Genomic DNA, 26,497 nt, shown 5'->3' on the forward strand with positions numbered 1-26,497 from the left:
TACAGGTGTTTTACAGGTGTTTTACAGGTGTATTACGCTGCTTAAGAGAAAGGAACACTGTTGCTGCAAAAAACGAAATGGTGCACGAGGGGACGGTGCAAATTGATGTGTGTACATAGACCATTCCTGTAGGAATATATCAAGGCATGAATGTAATGTAAATGTGGATTAAAAATGATACATTGAGGGTGTGAGCAGGCATATTTCCACTGTATCTACTGTTTCAGAATGCATGCTCCAATGCCCTCTGTTGAAAACTGCAACATCTTATGATGTGGTGTGGAAAGTCAGGCTTTTGATGTTCTGATGTATTCAAGCAATGTGCAGTATTTATCTTCATATTCATAATGATCATGCACTAGACCTCTCTATGAAGGTTTCTCTGTCTTATGACTCATTAGCACATATCTATCACAAACGTGTCATTGGCCTTGTGTCACTGTGTCATCTCTCTGGTGACTCGTCCTAATTGAATGTCCAAAGTTCTGTTCAAGAATGTTCAAAGTGTTTTCTGTTTGAACAGATCTCCTCTTGTGTTTGGGAAATTGCTTGGGTTATGTTTGTGTTCAGATATCATGTCATGTCATGCTCATGTTATGTCCTAGAAATGATAGGCTATGGGAGTTTCTTATTTTAATAATTATTTGGCTGTGTCTGAGGTAGGTTACCTCATATTTGCTTTTTATCTCTGCTACATTAATTAACTTGATAACTGTATGATTGATTAACTTGTAATTGTCTATCATCTAGAGTTTATAGGCCTTAATTTAGGCTACTTATTGTAGTCATCGTTGTTTTTACTGTTTGTTTGTCTAATGTGTTGCAAGTCACTTTGGACAACAGTGTCTGCTAAATACCTTAACATTAAAATAACTGTATTGTAACATATTCGAATTGAAGATTGCCTAATAATTTACTAAACAGATGTATCATTCTAGTTGTAATATATTTAAATTACTTAAAGTATAATTTGATAAATACAAATAATCCGTATACTATAATGATTTTAGTCTCATGAAAATAAATGTTTGTGCTGTGAGGGAATGCTAAAAAGAGAAGAAAAGGTAAAATTGTTTCCATTTCTCACTCCAAACCAATTAGTGGCAGTAAGGTGCTTGCTATTTCCTGCCTCACCAACTCCCAAAGAAGTGACAGAACGAACGAGAAGAAGAAGGCGCAAGGCGGAAGACTCACAAGTCTTTCCTAAAATGGCGACGACCATAGAGAGTGGCAATGCTGGAGCGGCAAATAAGAAAAAACATCTCGGAATTCCCGAGGCAATATTTGTGGTGCGTAAAGTTGTGCTGTTATAATATAAAATCTACATCTGTATAAAGCGACTTAGTTTTAGATATTTGCGGTTGTAGTTGTCAATTGGTCTTGGGAGCCACCCCAAGTGAAATGCCCACATCCTTTTATGGCAGTAACCATAACGTCGAGTCGCGTGTTATCGCCACATTCTTTAAAGTATTTGGCGGATAGGTTAGTCGATCAGCGTTGTTATTGCTGATTCTGGTGTGGAGGTGAACAGGGAATAAAGGTGCATGCTCATCTGATCTTGGATAGTTTAACGTTAGCGTTACTGTTGTCTTGGGTACCACATTGTCTTACACGAACTGCCTTATGGGACCTTTCATAGTTAGCTACTGCTACTGTAAAGCTAGCCAGCATGTCTGACAAGCTAGTTTGCAGAATTCGTATTTGTACTTCCTTAGCGTTTGGTATCTGGCTTGCGTTTGATATTATGTCACTGCAGTCATGGTGGAAATTCAGTTGGCCATGTAATTCTCAGCCCAACCCAGGGTGGATACCGGCGTCTGCTTCCACGTTACCTTTTACGTCGTTGAGAGATTGCAGAGTCCGTATTAGCAAGAATGCTAGTGACTACCTTAAAATGCTCGTTAGGAGTGGCAGCCACAGCTGTATGGGCGAATCGCCCATCCCTGCTGTCACCGAAGCATCTGGGGGTTAAAATCAATCAGTGATTCTTGTCATTTATTTCTTCACTACCTTCATTACAGTTGACGCTCAAATAACAATAGCTTGCATTTCAATTCGGTAGGCACTTGTGATAAACTGGACCAGGAGAGATTGTTATACTTATAAACAAGATTATCCTCTAACCAATATAACCAGATAGCCGACAAGATATCTCTAAGTAGTAATTTTAACGCTTCAAACTCATTTGTCATTCATTTAACCATATTCCTTTCCCCGTGGATTGGTCAACAGGCCTGATGCGTCTTTTTTTTTTTTTTTGGTATGAATAATGTCAGCATGTTCAAACACAGCAATGTTATAAGCTTAATCTAGAGTAATATGCCAGTTGCTTGACAGCCACTGTTTGTATTGTGGTGGTGTTGTTGTAGGAGGATGTTGACTCCTTCATGAAGCAGCCTGGCAATGACACTGCAGATGCTGTCCTGAGGAAGCTGGATGAACAGTACCAGAAATACAAATACATGGAACTCAACCTGTCCCAGAAGAAACAGAGGTACATTCTTGACCTTTCACAAGTAGTAGTGTCTCAGACCCTTAACCCCTTAAAACACTCATATGACGGTGCCTTTAAAACTCCTGGCTTTAATATGTATGCAACAAAGGAATAGACTTAGGTGCACAGGCTGCAGTATGTTAGATAATGTGTTATTTGTGTTCACAATAGTTGACAATAGATTTGGTGAACATTGATACTGGGATTTACTGTTGGTCGTGTTGACAATAATTGCTCCAGTGGGAATGTGTTTTTGGAAAAAGATAACATTTTAAATATCAAGGAACCTTATGCTGTTTATATAAACATGAAGTCATCAATAAACATCAAGTTATCAATGAAACAGTCAAAAGGCATTGTGTTATTGTTTCACAAAAGTAATTTATCTTGCCTTCATAAAAGTGTCTCTTGAGGTAGTAGGCTAATAAGGAGATGCATAACCCAAACTGCAATTTCAATAAGAAGGTTGCAATGCTAATGGCAGCTTCTGGTGCTATGTGGGAGTTGCATGTTTCTGGTATGAGGAGCTGTTCACTGTGCACCTATGAGGAACTATTCCCTGGCTACATATGATGAACTGTATCTTGGCTACATTTGAGGAACTGTTTCTGTTTTCATTTCTGATTAACAGGGAGTTTCCCCTTGCCCCTGTTGCCATTGTGCTTGCTCTAGGGGGGTCCAGGTGCTTGGATCTGTAAAGCGTCTTATTGTTTTGGCGTTATATAAATAAAATTGAATTGAATTAAATGTAATTGAATGAATTCATCTCGGACATCTGGGACCAGAGTGGCCTGTGTGCTCAAGAAGTAGCGGGAGGGCTGAATCATCCGGGTCCCTCGGTCTTGTTGTGTAGATTAAGTATTTCCCCCTCTTTTTTGCATTACAGATTGAAAAGTCAGATTCCGCAAATCAAGCAGACATTAGATATTTTAAAACACATGCAGAAGAAGAAGGTGAGAAGACTTTTTTTTTCTGTTCTATTATTCCTTTTTTTTTCCTTTTCATTTCTTGTACATATGTCTGTTTCTGACATTCGTCTCCTTCCTTCCAGGAAACGACAGAGCCAATGGATACTCACTTCCTGTTGGCTGACAACGTATACTGTAAGGCATCGGTCCCGCCCACGGATAAAGTGTGCTTGTGGCTTGGGGTAAGTGCTTATCTCATATCCAACTTGTTACATTATAATAGAACCATGTCGATTTTCAATAGAGAAGTGTGGTATTAAAAACAGTGAGGCATCAGAATTCTTGATTATAAGGTTTTCAGACGAGGAATACTGTATTAACAGTACCCACAATACTCATTTGAAGTCAGGTGTAGAACTTTCTTGCAGGTTTTTCTCTTGCAAAGCTGTATTTATACTAGCCCTGGCAAACTGTCAAAATGAACGCATTATTTTGGAAATGTGAACATTTCTCACAGGGTCCAGTCTTTTGCGAGGTCAGCATTTTATGCAGTATATCTGAACCTTGAGTAAATCCTCCCATCGTGGAAGATTTAAGATAAGCTGTCCCTTAAATTCATGGCTTACCAAAAAAACACCTGGCTCTGCAACTCTTGTGGGTTGTGTAATAAGCAACCCAAAAATGAGATTGGTGCATGTGTTCTCCTCCAGTGTGAAAGCTTCGCAAGAGATGCTGGATGTTATGTAGTGTTTGCTCGGTGCATTGCAGGCAGGTTGGTAGGTTTCGAAGATACTAGCAGAACTGCTAACATTTCCTAAAACATTTCCTGTAGCAGTTGTATTTACCTACAGCAGCTTTAAACACAAAAGCGAGGTAATATTTGTGTGATCATTATATCTGAACAGTGATTACAAGGGCACTCTGGGAGCAGAGTCAAGGCCAAATGCTCCGTCTAGCGATGTTAAAGAAAGCGGGCGTAAAATTTCTAATCTGCTTCCAAATGTAATGGGTTATTTGCCCATGCTGCAGCCCTACACCAAATTTCATGTAAATTCACCTGGTAGTTTTTGCATAATCTTGTTGACAGACCAACAAATGTCAACGAAAACATAACCTCCTTGGCAGAGTATGAATGAAATTAATGAAAAAAAAATGTGTTTGTGAAGAGTTGCATAGTACACGTTGTGTCTTGAATTTAACTTGTGTCAGTGGTTAACATATTTATTGTAGTTAATGCTTTATTGTTTTTATTTGTTGTCAACTTCAACTCAATATCAAGGCAAGATGATCATAGGGATCTTTGTGCTCTTTGGGAATAATGAACGCGAACCTTGTCAAACAACCCGTTTTTGCTAGTTATATTTGTATGATGTGGTGATATTTATATTCTTTCTCTATTTCACCAGGCCAACGTCATGCTGGAATACGACATTGACGAGGCAGAGTCCCTGTTGGAAAAGAATCTAGCCACAGCCTCCAAAAACCTGGATTCTCTGGAAGATGACCTCGACTTCCTCAGAGACCAGTTTACCACCACGGAAGTCAGTATCCTTGAATAAGAGCCTATGCACACAAAACCCTCTTCCGAATTCATGGCACCATTAGGGCTTTGAATTCATCACAAGGGTACGTACTGTCCGATGCTGTTTGACAGCTGATGCAACCCCTCATCAGTGAACGCTGCAGTCTAGAGACAGATAACCAGTCAAAAGGTCAGGAGCCAGTTTCACATTTTGGTAATATGTCTCTTGATTATTACCACAATTAGAACAATATTCTGGTCAGTACAGAATTAAGTGCGGAGCCTCTTAGATGTATAGTTTCGTATCTTACATTTAAGGAGGATGCCATTTGCTAATTGTTATGCACTCATTTGATGCTGGTGTAGGCTATTTAAAGGATGTAACCATATATTCTTTATGTGTCCACCGTAGCACTGTAGAATATATTCTTGGGTGTGGCCCAGGTAATAACAGACAGACAGACAAAAAATATATATTCAAATATAAATATATACATTGGAATATTTAAGCAGCAGATTAATCTGCATTTACTCCAAAGCACTTCATTGGTTGTAAATCACTGTTACACCCTGGATCTTTGCCGGAGAAGATGAGACCGTTGGTAACATCGTTAAGGGAAAAAAAGTGGCTTCACCTGGCTTCACCTTGCACAAATAATGTGTCACGGCCACTGCCAACACCCCATTAGTGGAGATTAGCTGCCCATTGTTTTACTCTGCTGGATTTTCAGATCGGTACAGTGCTAGGCAGGGTTTCGGGGTGTTTTGAATACGATCCCATTACCACCGTGCACTAAATCTGTCTACATCATGTGTAACGTCTTTGTTCACTGCAGTTTGGACAGGTTCGAAGGTTCACTCTGTGTAAACAACAAGGGTCAGCATCCCAGTCAATGACTAGAAGCATGGATAGCATGGCATCATGCCTCTTCTCTTATGTAGATATGAAACCAAAGCTAGTCAACACAAGGGTTGCAATGGATATTGGTCAGGTCTGCTCAGGACCGCCCCACATTTAATATGTTCCATGTTCTAGAGCCTTCCGTTTGCTTCACGTACCAATTCACTTCCCAGTTCATGTCCTACATTTAGATTGTTCCGACCATTTAGTTTGGTTAGTGTGACATGCAAAGTTGATGGACAATATTGATACACCATCTGTGTCTGTAGCCATTGTTCAATTGAATTTATATTGATATATTATTATTTTTATATAGTTGTATTGATCATTGTCTCAAGGCCCTTCAGTGTTATTCACAGTGCCCGTTTGCTCATGGCAGATAAGGGCTCCAAGGGTACAATTGAACAGGCTTGGACACCCCTGGGTACTGCACATTATTTTATTTTTTCAAGTGAAAAGGGGTCATGCAGCAAACAAATACTAAGAGTTAGCATCGTTTCAAATGTTATGCAATCTCACAATTTCGTAATTATGATTAGTCGTAATTATGACAGGTGCCCAGACGTTACATACAACTGTTTGATGCTTTACACTGCGTGCAGTATTAAGAGTTTGTACTGTTAAATTTTCAGCGTCAGCATATTTGTTCATGAAGAATCCAAGTAGGAACATTATGGATTATTTAAAGGTCAAAATGGAGACGTTTGTTCCTTAACCAGCATTTTTCAGATATGGCGCGAGTCTACAATTACGACGTTAAGAAAAGAAGCCAAGACAACCTCCTCAAGTCGTCGTCTTAAAGATCGGCAGTGCCCTCCTCGCCGCCCCCACCAACCATCCAGAAATCAACACCCCGCCCCCTAGTACTCGCCGTACCCATGCATATGTTCTCACTCTGCACTCAACGTAATCTATTGATTTTTGTTACTTTTTAAAAGTCTTTTTTCAAGTAAAGAAAAAAAAAGAAAGGTTACCAAGGCAGTTTTTTTTGTATTCTTTTTATTATGAATTATTAGTCCGTCTTCAAAGTTCCGACTTCAGCCTACTCCCTCGTTTTTTTTTCACAGTCTCCCCATGTCTTTCCGCTTGCCTAATCCACACTTTGAACTTCCTCTTCTTTGTGATTCATTTCGAAGCTGCCGTATTTGTGAGGGTACGCTATGACTTTGGCTTCATGTTAGCCAAATGGCATGATGGGAATTGTTGTTTTGGAATCTGGCCAGGAGTCAACACTCAACCAGATTTTAAACTACAGGAACTGACACGCCTTCGAGCACCCTTCCTCTTTTTTTCCACTTGTTCCTGTTTGTCATCAGTTCAGGCTCTTTTGGTCATTTGATGTCCCCTGTCATATTTTTCTCCTCGCTTGTCTTTCATCTTTGTATTTATTTGTTCCATTGTATTCATTAAATACTGAATGAGAACTAATGAGAATGAGGCAGGCCATCATAAGAGTGTCAATCTGGTGTCTGCTTCTTTTCTTGTACCTATTCATATGCACTAAACAACAGTTTATCAAGGTGTTTAAAAGGTTTCCTGAGATGTCTTATCTGAATTCTGAAGCCACAAGGATATGGGGGGGAAAAACCAGAACAGTCAGTTTGTTCATCACATTATTTTATTTTTTTAGTACAGTTCAAGTTATTTTTGATAAATAAGAAGTACAGGGCACTCCATACCTATGTTGAAACAGTTAAATGACATCCCTTATGTCAGCTAAGCCTCGGACAGTTCTGGCCCTGTTCAAGGCCAGGTCCTGCCCAGAGTTGGCTGCCTCCTGGGAGTTGGACCGTTCTGATTCATTAGGTCCGCTCCATGTCAGCATCTTAAAGTATGGGTGCCTGGTTGGGACAAAATTAAGGAAAAACAATAGCAGAGCACAGAGACAGAGAGGAGCTGGGAAGGGAGAGAGTAATTTTTGGGAGGGATTTTCTTTTTCTGGTGTCAAAGAACAGAAGAGACAAGAGATTAACAGGTGAGAGGAAAAGTATACCTCTAAAATCTCATACTCGTTTGGGCTTTGGAAGAAACCAGAACCTTAGTTCAGTTCTAGTTCTGCAAAAGGTGAGGTCGGTTGGGGCCAAAAAAAATCGCAGAAGTGAATGTGAGGGCATTTGTGTAACCCCAGTGGCGTGCTGGTCTGGCACAACTGTGCACCGGGCCACATATATCACGCGGGCAGGTCAACTGTAGAAACCCATTGTGCTGCAATGATTTCCAGGGAGTCAAATAAGTTAATGAAGTGTAGTTAGAGCTTTAATAGTGACTAACATGTCTCCCTAAAAAAAAGGTGGGGCTAAGAAAATGGTTTAGGTTTCCCTCTTAAGCCTTACAGGACCTTCCTAAGTACAGCAACCTCAGGCCTGTGTTTCTGCATACATAGAAACCACTTGTAGGTGTAGTCCCAGCATAGACTACATTACCCACAATACCGTTTCGCCTACGCACTACTGATTGTTAGTCTGAAATAATATCAGGGAGTACATTCAGTGACACATGACAAAGAGCCATCACCTCTTCAAAAAAGAAAAACAAAAGTGGCAATGCACTGATGGGCAAATGTTAATCGTCAGTCAAAACTGCCGATTCCTTCATGGTAATGTTGAAACTATGGTGTGAGGCAATGGGACTGGATACAAGTCTCTTGTCAACTCTTAAATACATCCAGTGTTTCAGGACTGCTTTCTGTGCGAGTAACCGGTAGTTCCATCAGTTTTTTTTTCGGTTTCTCCCAGTTACACCTCTTTCACAGTAATCCAACGACGCTATCACTCCTAACGAGCATCAATCCAGTCTAAAAACCAAAAGCTTAAGGAGAAAGGCAGATCAGTGTTTCATACTCATAAACATCCCCTCTTGCAGTTTTTTGGCCTTTTAGTGGATACAAATGCAATAATTAAAAGCTAAAACACAACTATTAGAGTGGTGCAATCATTTGTTTCACATCGTTTCAGATGGTCACTCATTTTTCGTTTTGGAATGCAACTTTATAGTGTGCGATCTACTCGGATGTCAACTGAATAGGGTGTCAATGATGTTATCGGAAGAGTTTATCTCAGTCTTTATAGGCAGGCTTTGTGATGGCTGGAAGGTCATGGACAAAAATCTGAATTTTCAATCTTCCCCCCACTTCATACCTCCATGTTGCGGTCCACTCCAGCCAGAGGCAGCCACACAGTCACAAGCTCGGAGGCGTTCGAGAGACAGTGTTTTGGTAACGGAGAGAAAAAAAAAAACACAGATCTTGTCAGACTCATCAGTCCCATCTGACATCTGTGTCTTCACCCTTTCCGTTTTATAATGCCTGTGATAGGCCCAATCTATAGCGCATCACACCTTCACCATCTACCAACTCAAAAGAGTTCAACTGGATCTGGTGGACATTATCTAGCAGCAAGAAGGGGGGGGGGCATTAGGGGAAGGGAGGAGGTCCCAAAACTGTTCCAAAAAGAAAGTGGAGGCTCATTGGTGATGTGTTTGTTTGGGAGCGATTTAATTGGATAAGAAAAAAAATCAGTGGGTGGAGCAGTAACTATTCGAGAGTGAGAGTGGTGGGCGTCTGAACAGGCAAGTGAGGAATTAGGATCCTTATGGAAACCAAAGAACATTCTGTGACTACAGGAGTTATGGGCAGCAAGGAGGGTGACCTCGGGTGAAGAAAGACTGCCAGATAGATGAAGAGAGGCCAGAGAGATAGAGAGAGAGAGGAGTAATCTGGAAGTCGTCTAGGCTCGATGGCTCAGCTCGCCCGAATGAGACACTGGGTTATGGGACGGGGCACTCAGCACAGGCACCTGCGGTCGCTTTTGGTGACCTCTTCGGAGGAGTGCACAACGTTGGGCACAAAGCCGCTCTTCACCCCCTCCCAGCCCTCCTGGATGGTGATGTCGCCACGCTTGACCAGCTCGAAGATGTCGCGCGTCAGCTCGGTGAAGGCCCTCTCCACGTTGATGGCGTCGCGCGCCGACGTCTCCACGTAGCGCATGCCGTAGGCCAGCGCCAGCTTCTCGGCCTCCTGCCGGCTGACCTGCCGCTGGGCCTCCAGGTCGCACTTGTGGCCCACCAGCAGGAAGACGATGCTGTGCGGCTGCACGTGGCTACGCGCCTCCTCGAGCCACTCGTGAACGTTCTGGAAGGAGCGGCGGTTAGTAATGTCGAAGAGCAGGAGGCCGCCCACGGAGTTGCGGTAGTAAGCTCGGGTGATTGACCTGGTGGTTAAGGAGACAAGACAGATAGAGAGGTTTTTTTTTTTTTTTTTTAAAGAAGAGTGGATATAGGAGGGAGAGAAAGTGGGGGGTTAAACTGAGAGTGTGATAAGAGAGGAAGTGAGAGAGAGAGAGTGGGAAGTATCAGTAAGCTCTGGTGATGGACCTGATGTTTCTTTTTGTGTTTATTAAAAAAAGACTTTGGGGTATGGAGTGGGAAGGCTGGGAGTGTCATAACCTCTGGTGGTGGACCTTATGGTTTTAGCATAGACAGGTTCTTGGTATTGAAAACAATATGAAGTAAGGAGGAGAAATGTGAGTGTGAAGGAGAAGTGATCCTGATAATGGACCTTATGTTTCGGGCATGGACATAGGGAAGGGGGATGAGTGTCCCGGGGAATAAAGGGAGTAAGGTCTGGTAGTGGACTAAATGGTTTGGAGAATTTATTACAGAAAAATCGAGGACAGGAGGAGAGAGAGAGAAGGGTGTGATGTGACAAGAGGGAGGAGAGGGAGATGAACAACTGTACGGAGGAGAGTGAAGGAACCCCTCAATATATATATCTGGTGAAGATGGCGGACTGGGGGGAGAATCGTTAAAAAATGGAGGGACAACCTGAGTGATGACAGTCTGATGTGTCTGGAGGAGTGAGAAATGGAGTGAAGAAGAAGAAGAAGAGATGTGAAAGATGAGGAAACATTCCCTTTCTTGGAAGAGATGAGAACAGAAGAATGGAGGAAGAGAAGGAGATACAAGAGAAAATAGGTTAGAATTAGGGAGTGCTGAGAGGAAAGGGCTGCCATCTGTGATGTGAAGATATAAAGAAAGAGGGAGAGAGAGAGAGAGAGAGATGGCGAAATGTTTAAAATGGAGAGTGTGAGGGGGAAAGTCAGGTGGTTTGCCAAGGGATATACTGTTACAGTATGTGTTAGGAGAGGTGAGATTGACAAGATGAAGTGAGGTTAAATGGAGAAGGGAAGTAGCATGCCAAGAATGTCAGAATAAAAGTAATACATAATCTAGATCCAGAGAAGTCATTTGCATAATGTAACCATATCAAAATGGGAATAGTTACATGCAAGTTTTACAATGTGCATTCATTTTTATGTCAAAATTAAGCTGAATTGACAAAAGGTGTTTTTGAGGTTTGTCAATTTTGTGGAAGTAGGCTTACACTAAATAAAAACATTAAAAAGTCCAGATATATTGGGAATAGCTTTTCAGTTAGCAAAAAATTTGACATTTAATAACCCAAACAGCCATATTTGTTTTCACTGAAGGAATGCAAAGGACATTCAGTCTGGCAGCATTCCAGGTCTTCCATTTCTTCCCTCTACTAAATATTACCGTGCTGTTGAAAGAACTAACATGTTCTTGACTTAGTCACTTCAAGCTTTTGGGATGTAAACTGGTCATAAATGTAGTTTATTTAGTTCATAAATGTACAGTAGAGGTGTGACATTTAAGACATTGCTAATAATATGAATGTTATAATATCTTTAGGAGCAACCATGGGGACATTTTTCCCTTTTGCAATGAGTAGCTTACTTTGACATCGTTTCTTTCAAGAGCCTGAAGGTCACAGACTGTTACAACATCAAAGTAACCGAAATAACCACGCGTCACTCAAACGTACCTGAAGCGCTCCTGGCCTGCGGTGTCCCAGATCTGAAGTTTGATGCGCTTGCCCGGTTCGATTTCCACCAGGCGAGAGAAGAAGTCCACCCCCACAGTAGGATCTGACACCTGGGCAAAACGCCCCTCGGTGAAGCGTCGGATCAAGCACGACTTCCCCACGGTGGAGTCACCGATGACAATCAGTCGGAATTGGTACAGCCATATCGCCTCCATGTCTATCCGGGTCTGTCGGCATGCAAGGAGCGCACATAAAGCAAATTAAAGAGTATTTTTTTCAGTGAAAGGGCAACCAAATGCCTACATTATCTCTGTATTAATCACTACTCCCTATTGGCTTGCGTCCGCCCTATATCCTACTGACTGAAATGGGAATGTGGTGAACAGCAATTATACGTGATTTATTTTTTACTGTCTGTCCTGTTCCGGGGTGTAGTAGGTCTTACCACGAGGCTTGGGTCATTCTAATCTCTTTGTAATGCCACCAAAACCCTCTGAGTGTAGTGATTGTTGAGATTTAGCCCCGTTCTAAATATTAATTAAAAGCACATGACACGGCAATCTGCTTATAAAATAGCTTAGAAGTCAGTAAGGCCTTTTCAGATGCATGTGAACCACTGTCTAGCCTACTCCCCCTTCTATTCCCATACGAATTAATGCTTTTCTAATAACTTTTTTTTACATAGTTGGTATCATAATCTTTATGACCTCTTTCACTCAAGGCTAAATGGCCTTTAGCATGTACCTTGTGAAAATAATAGTATGACTAGAGGCCCTGGTTTCATGATCACTGTGTCATGCCAAACCCACCTTAAATTGCCTGCTGTTAAAAGGAGGACGAATGGGATCTGTCCTTCCATGAATGTTATTTAAACCTCATCATTTGTTTGTGTTGTAGGAAAACAGCGATGTACGTACAACCCCCACCGCCCCTCAATTACCCAACTGGATCACCATTTCCTATGAGCAATAGCTTAGCAACCACAGCCTCCCGACGCTCTTTAGAGGATGTGAATTATAGGCCTAATGCTTTTACGAAGAACACAATTGCTGTAGCAGTTACACACCTGCTGACAGTGCGTCTACTATTTCTTTGACACAACATTTTAATACGATTGCGTAATCACCCCACCTGTTCCCAAACAGTAGGCTATTCAATGGATAAACAACCTCGATGCTAAGGCCTATAGGCTATTTGCAATCACGGTGTTAGCATGGTAGGAATAGAGTAGGCTACGGAACATAAAGTGGTTTCTGCTTACGGTGTTTGATAGTGCCGTTCAAAGCTGGGAAACGGCGAGTTCCATGACGCCGAAGGGATCCTCGATGTTCTTGAAAGTGCACAGAAAAACAGCGCCTCTAGGAAACGCATAAACGTACAAAAACGTGTTATCCCTTACGCATCGACCCGTCTACCTCCTGTTATCTTTAATTCTCGAGAATATCCGAAGAAAAAAGAGGGCACAGCCTCTCCGTCTTTTGTTCTTGTCGAAATACGACTCAGAAAAGGTGTGGATCACATACACAAGCTCAACCACGTGGCGAATCGATTAAAGCACTAATTATGATATTATGATGTGTGATTTTCACTCCATGTTTTGAAGATGAAGAAATGTTTGCAATTTTGCTGATGAAATGGCAGCAACATCAGCAGCATCATATAGCCTGACTCATCCCGCATCAGCACCACCACCGTAAAGTGTGCACTAGTTGCGCAGTAAAATATTCAGTCCTGCACCTGACCTGCATTAATAGTATAATTTCATCTTTGATTATGAAAATGGCTTTTACAGTTACCCCAGAGATAATTGAAAATAAACTATTTAATTTGAGATCATTTGAAAGGCTCAAGAGCATTCTACAAAAAACATAAATAAGTGGATAATCAAGAGGATGTCTCAAAGATGATTAGCTTTTCTTTGCAAAGGCGCATGCATAAATGTATGCTACAGAATTATCTGTCTGTATCAGAACAGACAAATACTTTGATATGCGTCCTTTCATTTGGATGTCTGATTAGATGTCTCCGTTAATCTGAACCAAAAGCCAAATATTCCTTTTTGCTGTTTGAGTTTACGGTCAGGCTGGCCGGACGTTTCCTGTGTGGGTACCGTGGACTATGTAGTTTTCTGCTCGTAGTGTTTGCCTACAGAAACCCTGGGTGCGCAGCAACTTTCTGGAGCGAGGGGGCGCGGTCGCTGGGCACACCAACCCTTTGACAGGTCCTCGCGAGCTATGCCGACATGGATGGAGATTGGAGATTCTAATCTTTCTCTCCATATTTCGTCGCCTGAGCCCTGCGTCGAGATTATGACCTGACAGCGCTTTGAGAGACTTGTTTTCGTGGGATTAATTGAGACGGGGACTAAAACTTTAGACAGTGAACTTTCAGGAACAGAAGAAAATGAATAGGGACTATTCACTATTGCATTGCTATTACAGTTCTTAACATCAAGGTGCGAAATAGTTGAAAGATAATGAATTATATTTCAAGCGAATAGAAAAGAACATTTAGCCTAGTAGTCTGCCTAGCCCACGTCTAGTGGATGAGTGTTTGATCCTTTTTCGAGTCTTAGTGCGATTAGTTTATCCCATATCACCAATGCAAACACAAAACAACTTAATTGAAAAGTAGCCTGTGCATTACATAGCTATGCAACAGGAACGTTTGTTGAAAGTCCTTGTGATAGGAGATTTAGGTGTCGGTAAAACGTCCATTATTAAGCGCTATGTCCATCAGATCTTCTCTCAACACTACCGCGCCACTATAGGAGTGGATTTTGCACTGAAAGTGCTGAATTGGGACCAGCAGACTGTCGTGCGCCTCCAGCTATGGGATATTGCAGGTATGTCTAAATATTTCCGTTCACTATTCACTTTTCCAAGTTGATGTAACATTATGTTGTATTTCGTCTATTAATTAACTAGGACGCTGCACATGCTTTATGTGGGAGCTTTACGATCTGTGTAGGCAAGCAGCAGTTAGGAGTTCTGGTCTAAAACTAGCGAGCTAACAACAGGCATGCAAAAACACAAAACTTCAACAAAACTGACTAAGCGTTCTGGAAAACATGCCAGCTATTTAAGTCTGAGTGTGAATGTCGTTTTGTCGCCAGGAAGAGGTGACTAACACCCATCCACATGACATGCTGATAAGATCTAACATTAACCTCACTGTAAAACGAGAAAGTGCCGCAACTAAAAGGGAACCCTTCCGCGTTATGTTCTGTTTGCATGCACAAATACTGAGAATTGTAGCATGTTTGTCTACATAGGCCTGAGTGCTTATAACACCAGACCTTTATTTGTATCAATCTGCCTATCATATAGTCTATGAGCAAGGCTTGGCCTTAAGAGTAGTCTACTGCAATGCACATATGTGGGGAGCAATGGAGAGATAATGAACACAGTAAAGCACAGTTCCCATTGTTCCCAAGTACTCCCACAGTTCCCAAGTATTCCCATCAGCACAGTCAGCATTTTGTGTCGATTTGGGTCTGCCTCTGTCTTTCCCATCTCAGGGTCCTCTAAGTAAAGGGGAATGTTTGTCTCGTGCTACCATCAGCTGGTCTATCCTCTGCCCCGTCCTCTATTGGAATCATGTGAGGCCAGGTTCCACCTCCTGCTGTTGTCGCACTTAGGTTGCATTCCCAACACAGCAGAAAAACACACCGTGTAACGAGCTTAACCCAGAAACTAAACAGAGAGGCTGTGTTGTGGTAGGCAAGTAAACAAAATATTGCCCAAGTGTAGAGTAACAGTGTAGAGTGGCGTGCTGGCTTGCTTTTTAAAACCATGAGGTGTGCTTTCGAAATCATGAGGAGGCCTCAACAGTTCCTGTATTTGTTTATAATAAATGCTTTTAACTTGACAAAGCACCACAGAGTGTCAGAGACATTCAATACTTGGTGTGTGTCTGTTTCATGTCTCTCTCCAACAGGGCAGGAGCGCTATGGCAACATGACGCGTGTGTACTACCGGGAGGCTGTGGGGGCGTTGGTAGTCTTCGACATGACCCGTTTCTCCACCTTCCAAGCTGTTCTCAAATGGAAAGGTGACCTGGACGCCAAGGTCGCGCTCTGTAATGGCCGCCCCGTGCCAGTAGTCCTGCTGGGAAACAAATGTGACCAGCAGCGGTATGGCCTCTGCTCGAAACTGCCCAAGCTGGACACCTTCTCCCGCGAGCAAGGCTTCGTTGGCTGGTACGAGACATCTGCCAAGGTGAACCCGATTCTTTGTATGTTTCGCACGAATGCGGATCACCTGTGCCATTTAGGTCCAAACCCTGAAGTAGGCCTGCCCCTAGTCTGGGTCCAACCAACAAGGTCACGTACACTCAGGAACCAACAGGGTCTGTGATGCACCTCGGGCTGTGGTTTTAGTAGTGGATCATGTGATACTGATGCTGAGGATTCTTTAGTTGTATGTAGAATAATTACGTTTAAAGCAGGTTTACTCACTGATAGTCTAGCAGGAAAGAAACAAACAAACAAACGGACTGTCTGTTAGTGTTTGTTTGGTGTTGCAATGTTTGGTGTTGCATGCCTGTTGTTAGCTCGCTAGTTTAAGACCAGAACTCCTAACTTCTGCTTTAAATAATTTCTAAAGTAGTTTGTGTTGCCGCAAGACAAAGTGAACGTATTGATATTCTAGGTGCACCCACAGCAGCTAAGTCCTGTCACTGCAGTGTTTGCATTAGGATGTGTGAGGTTAGGTATTTAATTGATCCAAAAGGCCAACTGACTGTGAAGCCCAATTTAATTTCCTTGCCTGCTAAGGTAAGCAGCATAACGGCACTTTGAATATTTTACAACGGCATGATAACCAGGACTGTTCAGTAGATTTTCCCTATGTAAATAAAGCCTTGGTGTACAAAAAGCTTTCATTACAGGAGGCTGTATTTAGCATGGTTCACATGAGGTTGATCCACGGTGTTTCTTTATATAGGATATAGTTGCTTTATATAAGTATAGCTTTGGAAATGCTTTTTGACATACAAAAGAGTATAGACCACTTTGATGGTTTATTAGTTAACATAAAAACATTAACTGGTGCTCTTGGATATTTCCATTTAGGGAAGGAATAATTCATGGATGAATCATGCCTGTAGAATGTAGTAGTGTTGGTGAAGGGCATATCGCATGTAATTGTTGATTATTATGCAGCTTCCTGAGACTTTGTAGGAGTCTGTAAACATGGAGTCATAGACTACATATCTGAGGTAAATTTTCACATTTAGAATTTAGAAAAGAATATGGTTAAGATACTGTGCGACAATTCATAGTTGTTTTCCAGCGTGAAATGAATCTTGCGATCTCTATCTCTTGCTCCTTCTTCTTCTTTGTCCCTAACTCTATCTCTCCCACTATAAGAGCAAGAGTCAGAGATAGCTAGATTCATTACACACTGGAAAACAACTATGAATAGTCGCACAGTATCTCAATCATATTATTTTCTAAATTCTTAATGTGAAACTTTACCTCAGATATGTAGTCTATGACTCCATGTTTACAGACAGACGTCTCAGAAGGCTGCATTATAATAAACAATTACATGTGATATGCTCTTCACTAACACTACGTTCATTCCTACAGGCATGATTCATCCATGAATTTTTGTACACTAAGGCTTTATTTACATAGGACAAATCAATACGGTTAAGACCACTTCTTTACTTGTTTGTTATATTGTTATAATTCTTATGACTTCTCTCTCTCTCTCCATCTCTCTCTCCATCACCCTCTCCTTGTTTATCTTTCTTCCCCATGTAGGATGATACAAACATCGATGCAGCAATCACGTGCCTGGTGGAGAACATTATGTCAAGCAGCTCAGATAACGCGCCTGTGGACTCAGATCCCAACGTAGTCATCCTACCTTCCTTCGACTACAACCTCCACGAGAGAGGAGGTCCAAGCTGCTCTGGATGCTCTAAGCTCCTACCAACAAGCAGAGACCGGAGGGAGTGAACAAATAGACAGAGAGAGAGAGAAAGAGAGAGAGAGAGAGAGACAGAGAGTGGGAGAGAGAGAGAAGGAGGGAGGGTGGGACAGATCGTGGGAGAGAGAAGGAGGGATGGAGGGAGAGAGAGGGAGGGAGGGAGACAGAGAGTGGGAGAGAAGGAGAAAGAGAGAGAGAGAGAGAGAGAGAGAGAGAGAGTGAAGGACCAGAGAGAGAGAAACAGTGAGACACAGTGAGATAGAAAAGATAGAAATAGCGGATTGAATTCCTTCCCAGATGAGACTGTATGCTGTAGTTATTCTTCTGTCACTCTCACTTGAGCTGTAGTTTTAATTACACAGCAACACGGTTTCATGTGTCGGCTTTTGAGTAGGAGTTTGTGAGGAAATGACACCCCTACATGGCACTCTTGGTACTGATGGTGTTTTGTGCTCAATTGAGCAATTTTGTTAACAAGCTATGACGCGCTGACACCTGTGTGTTCAGACAAATGAATATGCAATCAATAAACACATAAATTCTAGTTTGCTCCAGAAAGATCCTTTCCTCAGCCTGAGCTATTAAGTTGCACAATTACATGATCTGCATGAATCTGAGTACATGATAATATGACAGGGACACTGAGTGCCTGATTAAAAATTCTCAGAACATTGAATAGAATTGATTGTCATTGAATGCTCATTCTTTGTGAAAGGAATAATGCCTGCTTTTGCTTTGATCTGTAGTATGGTCTAAAGATAACGGACAACCAGATGCTAATTTCTGCCCGGAACCATCATCATCTTCAACCACCCTTCAGCCCATCCATTGTCAGGACAGTCAGGTCTTTCATTGACTACTTCATGCCTCTCCAGCGTCTTACAGCACTCAAATATAGAGGGATGTGTCCATACATCTTAGTTATCTGTACGGAAATTGGATTGATATTGTATGTCTAATATATATACTGTATATATATATATATATATACTACAAATATTATAATAGATTCTCAGTCTCCAGTTCCATCCTACCTAAGACTGCATACTCGTCTAAACTCTTCAGTGGCACCTGGTGACGGGGTGAAGAGCATTAGAATTCAATCCAGGAGCTTTAAGCACTGATGGAAGGAATATTTGCTCTTTGTGTGTATGTCATGTCCCCCCCCCCCCAGAAGGAACACGGCCCCCTTCTGATGCAGAACCGCATGGTTTGGGCAGGAACCTGCCGGACATACTTACCATTTGAGTCTAGAATTTTAATGCTCTCATTTTCTTATAAGTCCTCAACCTCACACTGTGTTGCGACATCTCAGCCAACCCCTTGTCCCCTCTCTTCCTCCCACTCCCTGTCTCTCCCCCCCTCTCTCTCTCCTTCTCTTCCTCCCACTCCCTCTCTCCCTCTCCCTTTATCTTCCTCCTTTGTAATTGACCTCACGTCTTCTGGTTGCTTAAACTAATGCCAGAGGGGAGCAGTGGACCCCAAGCGCGTGAGTGCAACATGTGTATTATGCCACTTGCTCTGTGCAACATGTGTATTATGCCACTTGCTCTGTGCAACATGTGTATTATGCCACTTGCTTGAACCACACAGTGCATATGGCGTAGCATCTGTTTTCCAGGCATATCAGGACCGAGCAAGAGAGCAGGGGTAGTCTAACAGCACAGACCCCATGTTACTTTCCACCGCCGTGACAGTTTGACAACGTTTAAACTACAGGGCTGCAGTATGCAGTTACACTTGTTGGGGAAATACAGAGAACTCCAAGGGAAAACAATTACCACAACCACAACCTTTATATGTTTATAATTCTTTTTGGGATAATGTCACCCTTACACATTCAAAATACACTGAAATTAATCTGGGATGAAATATCACACTGAGGATTTTATGAACACATTTTTTTTTTTTATGTAAACATAAAGTTTATTCTTGATGGGATGGTAAGACCACCAGCCCTTCAATCTAAGGCTGATTGCAGGTTGTATTGAAGCCAAAAGCAACCAAAGCCATGGCAATGCTTTTTTCTAAACATGCTGTTAGGTTCTGAGTTTCAAAGAATGGTAATGCCCCTCTACTGTCTGAAGGTGAAAAGAAAGTGTGTATCACTGGCATTATACTGCCAAGGAGATTTTGTGTGTGAAATGCTTCACATCATATCTCCAAAGGCTTTTTAAGAACATGCTGTTAGGTTCTGATTTCCAAATAATGGTAATGCCAGTTATGCATACTTTCTTTTCACCTGCAGACCGTGTGTGGAGAGCATGTACTGGCAAGGAGACTATTTGTGTGAAATGCTTCAAGGCATATCTGCAAGGCCTGTAGAAAGTGTAAGCCTTTGTTTATTCATACATGACAATTATCAGGAATGTGAAGAAATCAGCAAGTAGCTTGACCTTCTTGTTTACAACACATCTACGCTCACTGTCATAATTCAATGAAGTCATTATTTATCAGCCAGTCACAATGATTCAACCATACCTTATTAACGTTCACACAAAGCTCAGTGATTGTTGTATAAAAGAGCAAGCCATTTTCCGGTCAAAAATAGAACGGTTTACACCAGAGGAGATGAAGCCTGACATGACATCATTTCAAAGTTTCACAGGAAAAAAAAGTGTTGCATTGAAAGAAGTCATTTTGGAACTTCCACATCTCTGCATCGACCCAGCCATGATAGCGCTTAGGATCTTGCTCATGCCATGAAATTAACAAACATGATATCATTGTATTGTTTATGTTTTTACATTTTATCGTTTATGTTAATAAATTAGCTGTAGGCCATGCAAGGCGGACTCTGCGGGTTGCCAGCCTGGTTGCCCATCAATGAAATTAAGGGGCCTATACGTCTCTTTGAGGAGCATGGCAGGGTTAGGGTAATTGTCAGATTACGCCACTTTAAAGGGCTTAGCAGACCAATTATCTGCGTTTGGCGCACATGCAATTGCCCTTAGACAGCTTGAATACTTGCTAGTCAGACTTGATGAAGTGGGTTTGCACAAATGTTTTCATTTTTTTGAGCGTCAATTATCTGCGTTTGGGCGCACATGCAATTGCCCTTCCTAGAGAGTTTGACTACCTGCCAGTCGGACTTGAGGAAGTGGGTTTGCACAATTGTTTTCATTTTTTTGAGCGTCTCCACAGCCTCTGAAAGTGGACTCTGGTTCTCGCCTTGATCCGCAGCCATTTTAACTGCACTGAACAGAGCCAAATCCAGTCAGGACCTACAGCATACAACAGAGGTGAGTACAGTTCACCTCTGTGCATTATCATCCGAATGTCAAACGATTCAAAATTGTATCACCTTTCAAGAATGGCATTATTTCTAAGTTGACAAGCAGAGCATTTCCTCGCACATAAACATAGACTTTAGAAAGACTATATAGAAAATACAGGCCTTAAAGTAGAAACTCAATGCAACAACAGTGAATACACCTGGCAGCATTGAAACAAAATGAGTACACCTGTGCTTTCCAGCCACCCATATTGCATGAACATGTGGCTATAATATGACCTGTGGACATCAGACCTGTCTCACGTTTGGTCCTGGGCTCTGTCTAGATGTCTACATTATGGCTCAGACGTGGAAAATAGTTGCCAGAGACATGAAAAACTCTGGTTGTGAGACTTCATAAAGATGGAAAAGGATACAGGGGAGATCAGTGACCCCAAGAATCAGTCACAGTTGCAGAAGAAATCAAGAGGTAGAACCAACCATAGTTACACTGATCACAGCCGCAGTGGCCGTCTTCCTAAAATGAGGGACAGGCCAGCGTGCTACAGTGTGCTACAGTGTGCTACAGTGTGCTACAGTGTGCTACTTTTTACAATCTCACTGGGTGCTTAAGAGTTGCCACAGGGGTTATCAATGGAAATCAGACATTCTGTGACAACTCAGACAGTGCAGAGGACATTGCACCACATCAACGTCTCTGAACGACGTGCAAGGCAAGTTTATTTATAAAGCACATTTCGTACACAGAGGGATTCAATGAGCTTTACATATAAGCAAAATGAAACAGCTCTTTCAGAACACTGAATAAACCCAGGACTTCACTTCCCCATCACGAGTGTCTAGAGGTGTACTTCCATCATTAAAGAGCATTAAGAATAGAGTGCATATTTTAGAGCTCATTAGGCAAACTTATTTTAAACCTGGAGTTAAAAAATGCTACATTTGGGACACATCTAAGATCATCTGGCAGTTTTGTTCCAACTGCATGCAGCTAAATGCTGCTTCACCGTGTTTACTTTGGACTCTGAGCTGTACTAGCTTACCTGAGTCCATGGATCTAAGAAGAGCCCTATAGGTTTGTATTCAGACAAGATGATTCCCAGTCTCCTGAAGCTTGGCAGAAGAGGACTATTCCAACCCAATTTAAAGCAGCCTGTTAAGATCCCGCAAGGGTTTCTAAAGAAGAAAAAAAGTGAAAACTATGACCTGAGCAAAATGTTTCCTGATTTGATTCCAATAGGACACCTTTCTATGTTAAAGACAACACAACACAACACTTCCAGCAAAGAGCACCTGGAAAAAATATGGTCTCTGAAAAAGGACATTACAGAAATGTGTGCATGCAGGCCTATTCTCCATTGCAAAAAAGGATTGAATCTGTCATCAAAAATAAAGGTGGACATATGAAATATTGAAAAAAATACATTCAGAAATGAAGGATGGACTGACTTGGTGCATTGAGTAACTGTGAGGACTGTTTGAATATAGTAAATCTAAACTGTTCGTTGTTAATTGTGCATACGAGCAAATAGGCCTACCCCACGGTTCAACCTAAAAAATAATGCAATTATTTTAAGATTACATTTTTTTTTTTTTTTTTTGACATTCAAGTGATGCTGCACACTCACTTCTGTTGTAAAATCTACGGTGTCGTGTTAGCTGGTCTTTCGACCACCTTTGTGGTTTCTCGTTCAATTCACATCCATTAGCTTCGCCCGTGAAACATCTTGAATGGACTGTATAACGTAACTTTCGAGCAATATCCCTGACAAGACATGTATGTTACATCAGGATAGGCTAAGAAACATGTGTGACTAGGAGAGATGATGCGCTATAGGCTGTCTCGGCTCGGGGGTTGATAACGAACGGCAAATCCTCAAGGTGTGTGTGTTCATTCCCTTGCTCACTCTCAGCCTGCACGGGTGCGGGAGGTTCGGGCGGTGTACTCGTTGCAACCGTTCAATGGGCTACTCGTAATCTAAAATGGGGAATCTATGATGCTTTATAACCGGACTGCAAGCGACATGAATACACCGCGCTGCCAGAGGACCTTTCCAATTCATTGACTTGAAGACGAATGGAGACAATTCATTCGTATGCTATAACAGCAGTACAAGGTAAACACATGGCTAATAAATGACTGTATTAATGTTTGCCCAAGAAGCCTGATGGAAGTTTCATTCAACATTTAATGATTATGAGATATGTTATTGGTGATTCGTATGTTGAAGAGAGGGCTTAAAGGTCTGAATGTTTTCATGACACAATGTTTTGTAGGCTGTTTACTTTGACTGAGTTTTAACAATCTTCTGCCTTCTCAAGGTTGTCTCACATCAAGATGCTTTTGATCGAAATTGTACTCCTGTCGTTATTTACAATAAATACAGGTGAATTTCACACTATACTGGATCTGAAACCTTAAACTTACTGTTTCACATAAAATATTAATTTATATTAATGATATCACATATTTTCACTGTAAAATATTGCTCATAGTTTTCTATAAATCAATTAATTAATGTCATCTTTCATCTTTCAGCACAGTCTCCAGATCACCCACCAATCATCAACAGCGATATATTTCCAGCAATGCCTCATCTCGTGGGACAGTCTTATCTCAGTCTGGTCTTGCTGGCGCTGACAGTGGGGTTGTCCGGAGGAGTGTACCTCTGTGTGCTACGCTACATCTGCGTTGGTTGTTGCCAGCCTGTCCTGGTTGGCCCTGAGGACCATAACCTCTCAGGGGTCGTCTAATACGACTCTGTGTCTGTCTCTTGAGAATCACTGAAGCAGCAGCACAGCATGAGGATCACACCTCTATCGAACATGGTAACAGTTGCCAATATGGAGGCAGAGTCAGAACTGACCGCACATTTAGGATTTTTTGCCCCCTCTTTGGGAATATGTGAAAGGATTTGGGATGCATCGCTTCGAAGTGGCACATCAGACATACGTACTATTGCATTTGTAGCAAAATGACAGTTTGTAAGCATTTGCTTCTTGTAATTGAAAGGCAGTTTTTAATGTGGTCCTCAGTCAAGTTAAAACGAAATGTGGTGTGTAACAATGACAGTTTTTTCACTGTGGTGTACAAGTAATTGTATAGGGTTTGTCTCAAGAGGTGTGGCTATTTAGAATGCACAAGGGCAGATTATTTATAATTGCATCACATTTGCATATTGCTTGGGTCATTGCCCCTGGCACTATGAACCTGATTGACAGGTACCACTTTTCTTAGATTTGCTTTTTTTCACTGGGAAAGAGGTAATGGACTGGTTGTTGCCATGGGCTACTGATGGCTCCTGTTGCCATGGAAATAAATCCTCATGTTGGCCTCTAGATGGGGCTCAGCTCAAAGTAACACAGCCATCCTGAACCAAATGGAGGGACGCAGTCACTGCCCAGGTGGTAGCTGAGACTGAAACTCCATCCTCATCTTTTGGATCAGGATCAGGTATAAACATCAGTCAGCTTGTAGAGGTATCTGTGCCTACTGATTAGATGTGTGCTGTTGTAATGGCTGCTTGTAAAAAGGAGATCTTTTTTGTGTGTCTTCATCGAAAAACAATGAAAGTATTTCAACAGAACCTGCTGTGCATTATGTTTGACATATTTTTGGTATTTTTGAGAGAAAGGTGAAGTGACTCATTAATGATATGCCTCAGAGTCAACCAGCCTAAAGTACAGTATGTTGGCACCCCCACTACTTCACTGGATTTTATAAGAAGTTCACAGTTTCTCTCATTACAATCCCTGTAAGTGAGGTTTGGTGTAGCGAGAGTGCTCATACTGTCACATTTAAGTAGCCTTTATAAATTATAAAATGTGATGAGCGTTCACTGTAGTACATTAGACATTTGCTTACTGTGGTGAGTTGAGGGGCTGACGTTTTCTGTAGGAGGAAATAATCCCTAATATGATAAAACAGTATTCAGTATTCATTTTACTGCAAAAGCAATATCCCACATATCTTTCAATATGCTAATGTTGATTGTTCATCTGTAACATGCTTGTAAACATATTTGCACATATCATTAAACATGGTTGGACATTAAATAAAAGTGCAAAATGGCTTTAAATGCTTGTCCCTTAGCTGTTTGTCTTGGTGTTCAGGTAGGGAAGAACTTACTTAAAGAGACAGTATGCAACAATTTTCTACTTTTTGAAGCATATTGTTATAAGCAGCTAGTACAGCTATCACCTTCAAATTAGTTTTCATGGTATATGGAGATTTAAAAAAGCTTTCACAGCACTGTCAAAATACACGAGTTAGCATTCAAGCAAGCCTTTTATCAGCAGCAACTGTGCTGCTGTTGGAGTCTGTAAGATTCCTGTATGTCTTTTCCATAGTTAGATTACTCATTTTCATTCCTCCAACATTCCTTACTGCTGCTTCAAAGATGAAGTCCACGATTCGGTTGTGTAAAAGGCCAATCAGATTACATCCCGTTCGATTACAATCGACAAACAAGCCAAACAGATTTCATCCCTCCCTTCTACTGTATAAGCACCATGTTAAGTAGCAGGGACTGTTTATGGCTTGGTCCGAGCCACTGTGTTCATTTTCCGTCTACAAGACCAGGCCTGTGGGTAAACACTGTGGGTAAACACCAGACTTTTTTGGGGAGTGCAAACACTGAGCGGACAGCTAAAGGACTGTGAGGAGTTTTTTCTTACATGTTCGGACTCTGACACAAATCTGGTCACCTCTGGGCCCTTCAGATACTGTCTGGGTGTTTTTCAAATAAAGGCTTGCTGAAAAAATGGTAGGCTACACAGGTAAGATGTGGTGCATGCAGATGTTCAGCATCGGTCAGTTTAACCAGGGGGTTGGCAGTTAAGTTTCATACAAATCAAGAAAAACCCTCTCAAACTGCTTCTGAAACATTATTTAACTAAGTTGGTTCATGACCGACTCCCTATAATGGCTATATATTGTATAGCATACTACTGGACTAGTCCACTACTCAAGTAGTCTCTTTTTGACAGTGGCCTCCATTGAAATACACAGGGCTCTCCCAACCCAGATCATTAGTGTCAAGTGTTTTACTATAAATGCTAAAGTCTTTCTCCCTTTCTCTCCTTTCTACATAGAAGGACTCATATTTCTATAAGTAAACCAAACTAATGCAAAAAAAACTTCCATACGATAAAGGTATCACTTATAAAATGTGGCTACGCCTAATTCTTTCACTGTGAAATGTCAAACTCGACAACAGGGTGGATAAGCTTACACACTAGTGCAACCTCACCCTACCCTCCTTAAAATTTGAGGCACATATTGCTCAGGGCTTATATCAAGAGTCTGGTCAAACAAGGACATGCATTCAGGCAGTCTATTGCTCGATGCAGTACGACCTTAAATGTTTTGACAGATCACTCCATCCACAAGAACGCACATCTGGATAGATGATTGTAAATGCGTAAAAATCTGTGAATGCATTATCAAACAACGATATTGTTAAAAAATCGTACGTGATATATATGTTGACATTCAACAACCTTTAAACATAGACTACATCCACCTTAAAACCCTTTCACTGTCTCAACCCAGTCCAATCATTCCCGTCTGTGATCACCTGATTTCTGCTCAGCCATTTTGTCTCGAGTAGCTTCCTTGCCAATGCAATTGCTTGGACACCGGAATAACGATTAA

General features: G+C 41.6%; 3 protein-coding genes across 4 annotated transcripts; 2 read left to right on the forward strand and 1 right to left on the reverse strand.

Annotated features, from left to right (window-relative positions):
• Positions 1-1,171: 1,171 nt before the first annotated feature.
• vbp1 (von Hippel-Lindau binding protein 1) lies at positions 1,172-7,286 on the forward strand. Of its 2 annotated transcripts, none has more exons than XM_080859846.1 (6): positions 1,172-1,289; positions 2,370-2,494; positions 3,381-3,447; positions 3,546-3,644; positions 4,809-4,947; positions 6,555-7,286. In XM_080859846.1, the coding sequence occupies exons 1-6, from the start codon at positions 1,209-1,211 to the stop codon at positions 6,623-6,625; spliced, it is 582 nt and encodes a 193-aa protein (XP_080715972.1). In that variant the 5' UTR covers positions 1,172-1,208; the 3' UTR covers positions 6,626-7,286. The 2 variants fall into 2 exon arrangements, with proteins under 2 accessions (XP_080715972.1, XP_080715973.1); XM_080859847.1 differs by lacking the exon at positions 1,172-1,289 and adding an exon at positions 1,453-1,540.
• A 2,320-nt stretch (positions 7,287-9,606) lies between these two features.
• rab39bb (RAB39B, member RAS oncogene family b) lies at positions 9,607-11,882 on the reverse strand (the record flags this gene model as incomplete). The annotated part of the gene is made up of 2 exons (XM_080860133.1): positions 9,607-10,033; positions 11,668-11,882. 2 exons carry the CDS (start codon positions 11,880-11,882, stop codon positions 9,607-9,609), a joined length of 642 nt encoding a protein of 213 aa, XP_080716259.1.
• A 2,431-nt stretch (positions 11,883-14,313) lies between these two features.
• LOC308382469 (ras-related protein Rab-38) lies at positions 14,314-17,635 on the forward strand (the record flags this gene model as incomplete). Its single annotated transcript, XM_080860199.1, has 3 exons — positions 14,314-14,512; positions 15,607-15,887; positions 17,438-17,635. The coding sequence occupies exons 1-3, from the start codon at positions 14,320-14,322 to the stop codon at positions 17,633-17,635; spliced, it is 672 nt and encodes a 223-aa protein (XP_080716325.1). The 5' UTR covers positions 14,314-14,319.
• Between the last annotated feature and the right edge of the window lie 8,862 nt (positions 17,636-26,497).

This window comes from Sprattus sprattus (genome assembly GCF_963457725.1).
Source record: "Sprattus sprattus genome assembly, chromosome: 21".
Lineage (NCBI taxonomy): Eukaryota > Metazoa > Chordata > Actinopteri > Clupeiformes > Clupeidae > Sprattus > Sprattus sprattus.

Excerpts from the sequence above, each read along its gene's own strand:
- vbp1 (XM_080859846.1), top strand. The coding sequence starts at position 1,209 with ATGGCGACGACCATAGAGAGTGGCAATGCTGGAGCGGCAAATAAGAAA. Across the intron at positions 2,495-3,380 it reads CTGTCCCAGAAGAAACAGAG|ATTGAAAAGTCAGATTCCGC; the intron begins GTACATTCTTGA and ends TTTGCATTACAG. Across the intron at positions 4,948-6,554 it reads GTTTACCACCACGGAAGTCA|ATATGGCGCGAGTCTACAAT; the intron begins GTATCCTTGAAT and ends AGCATTTTTCAG.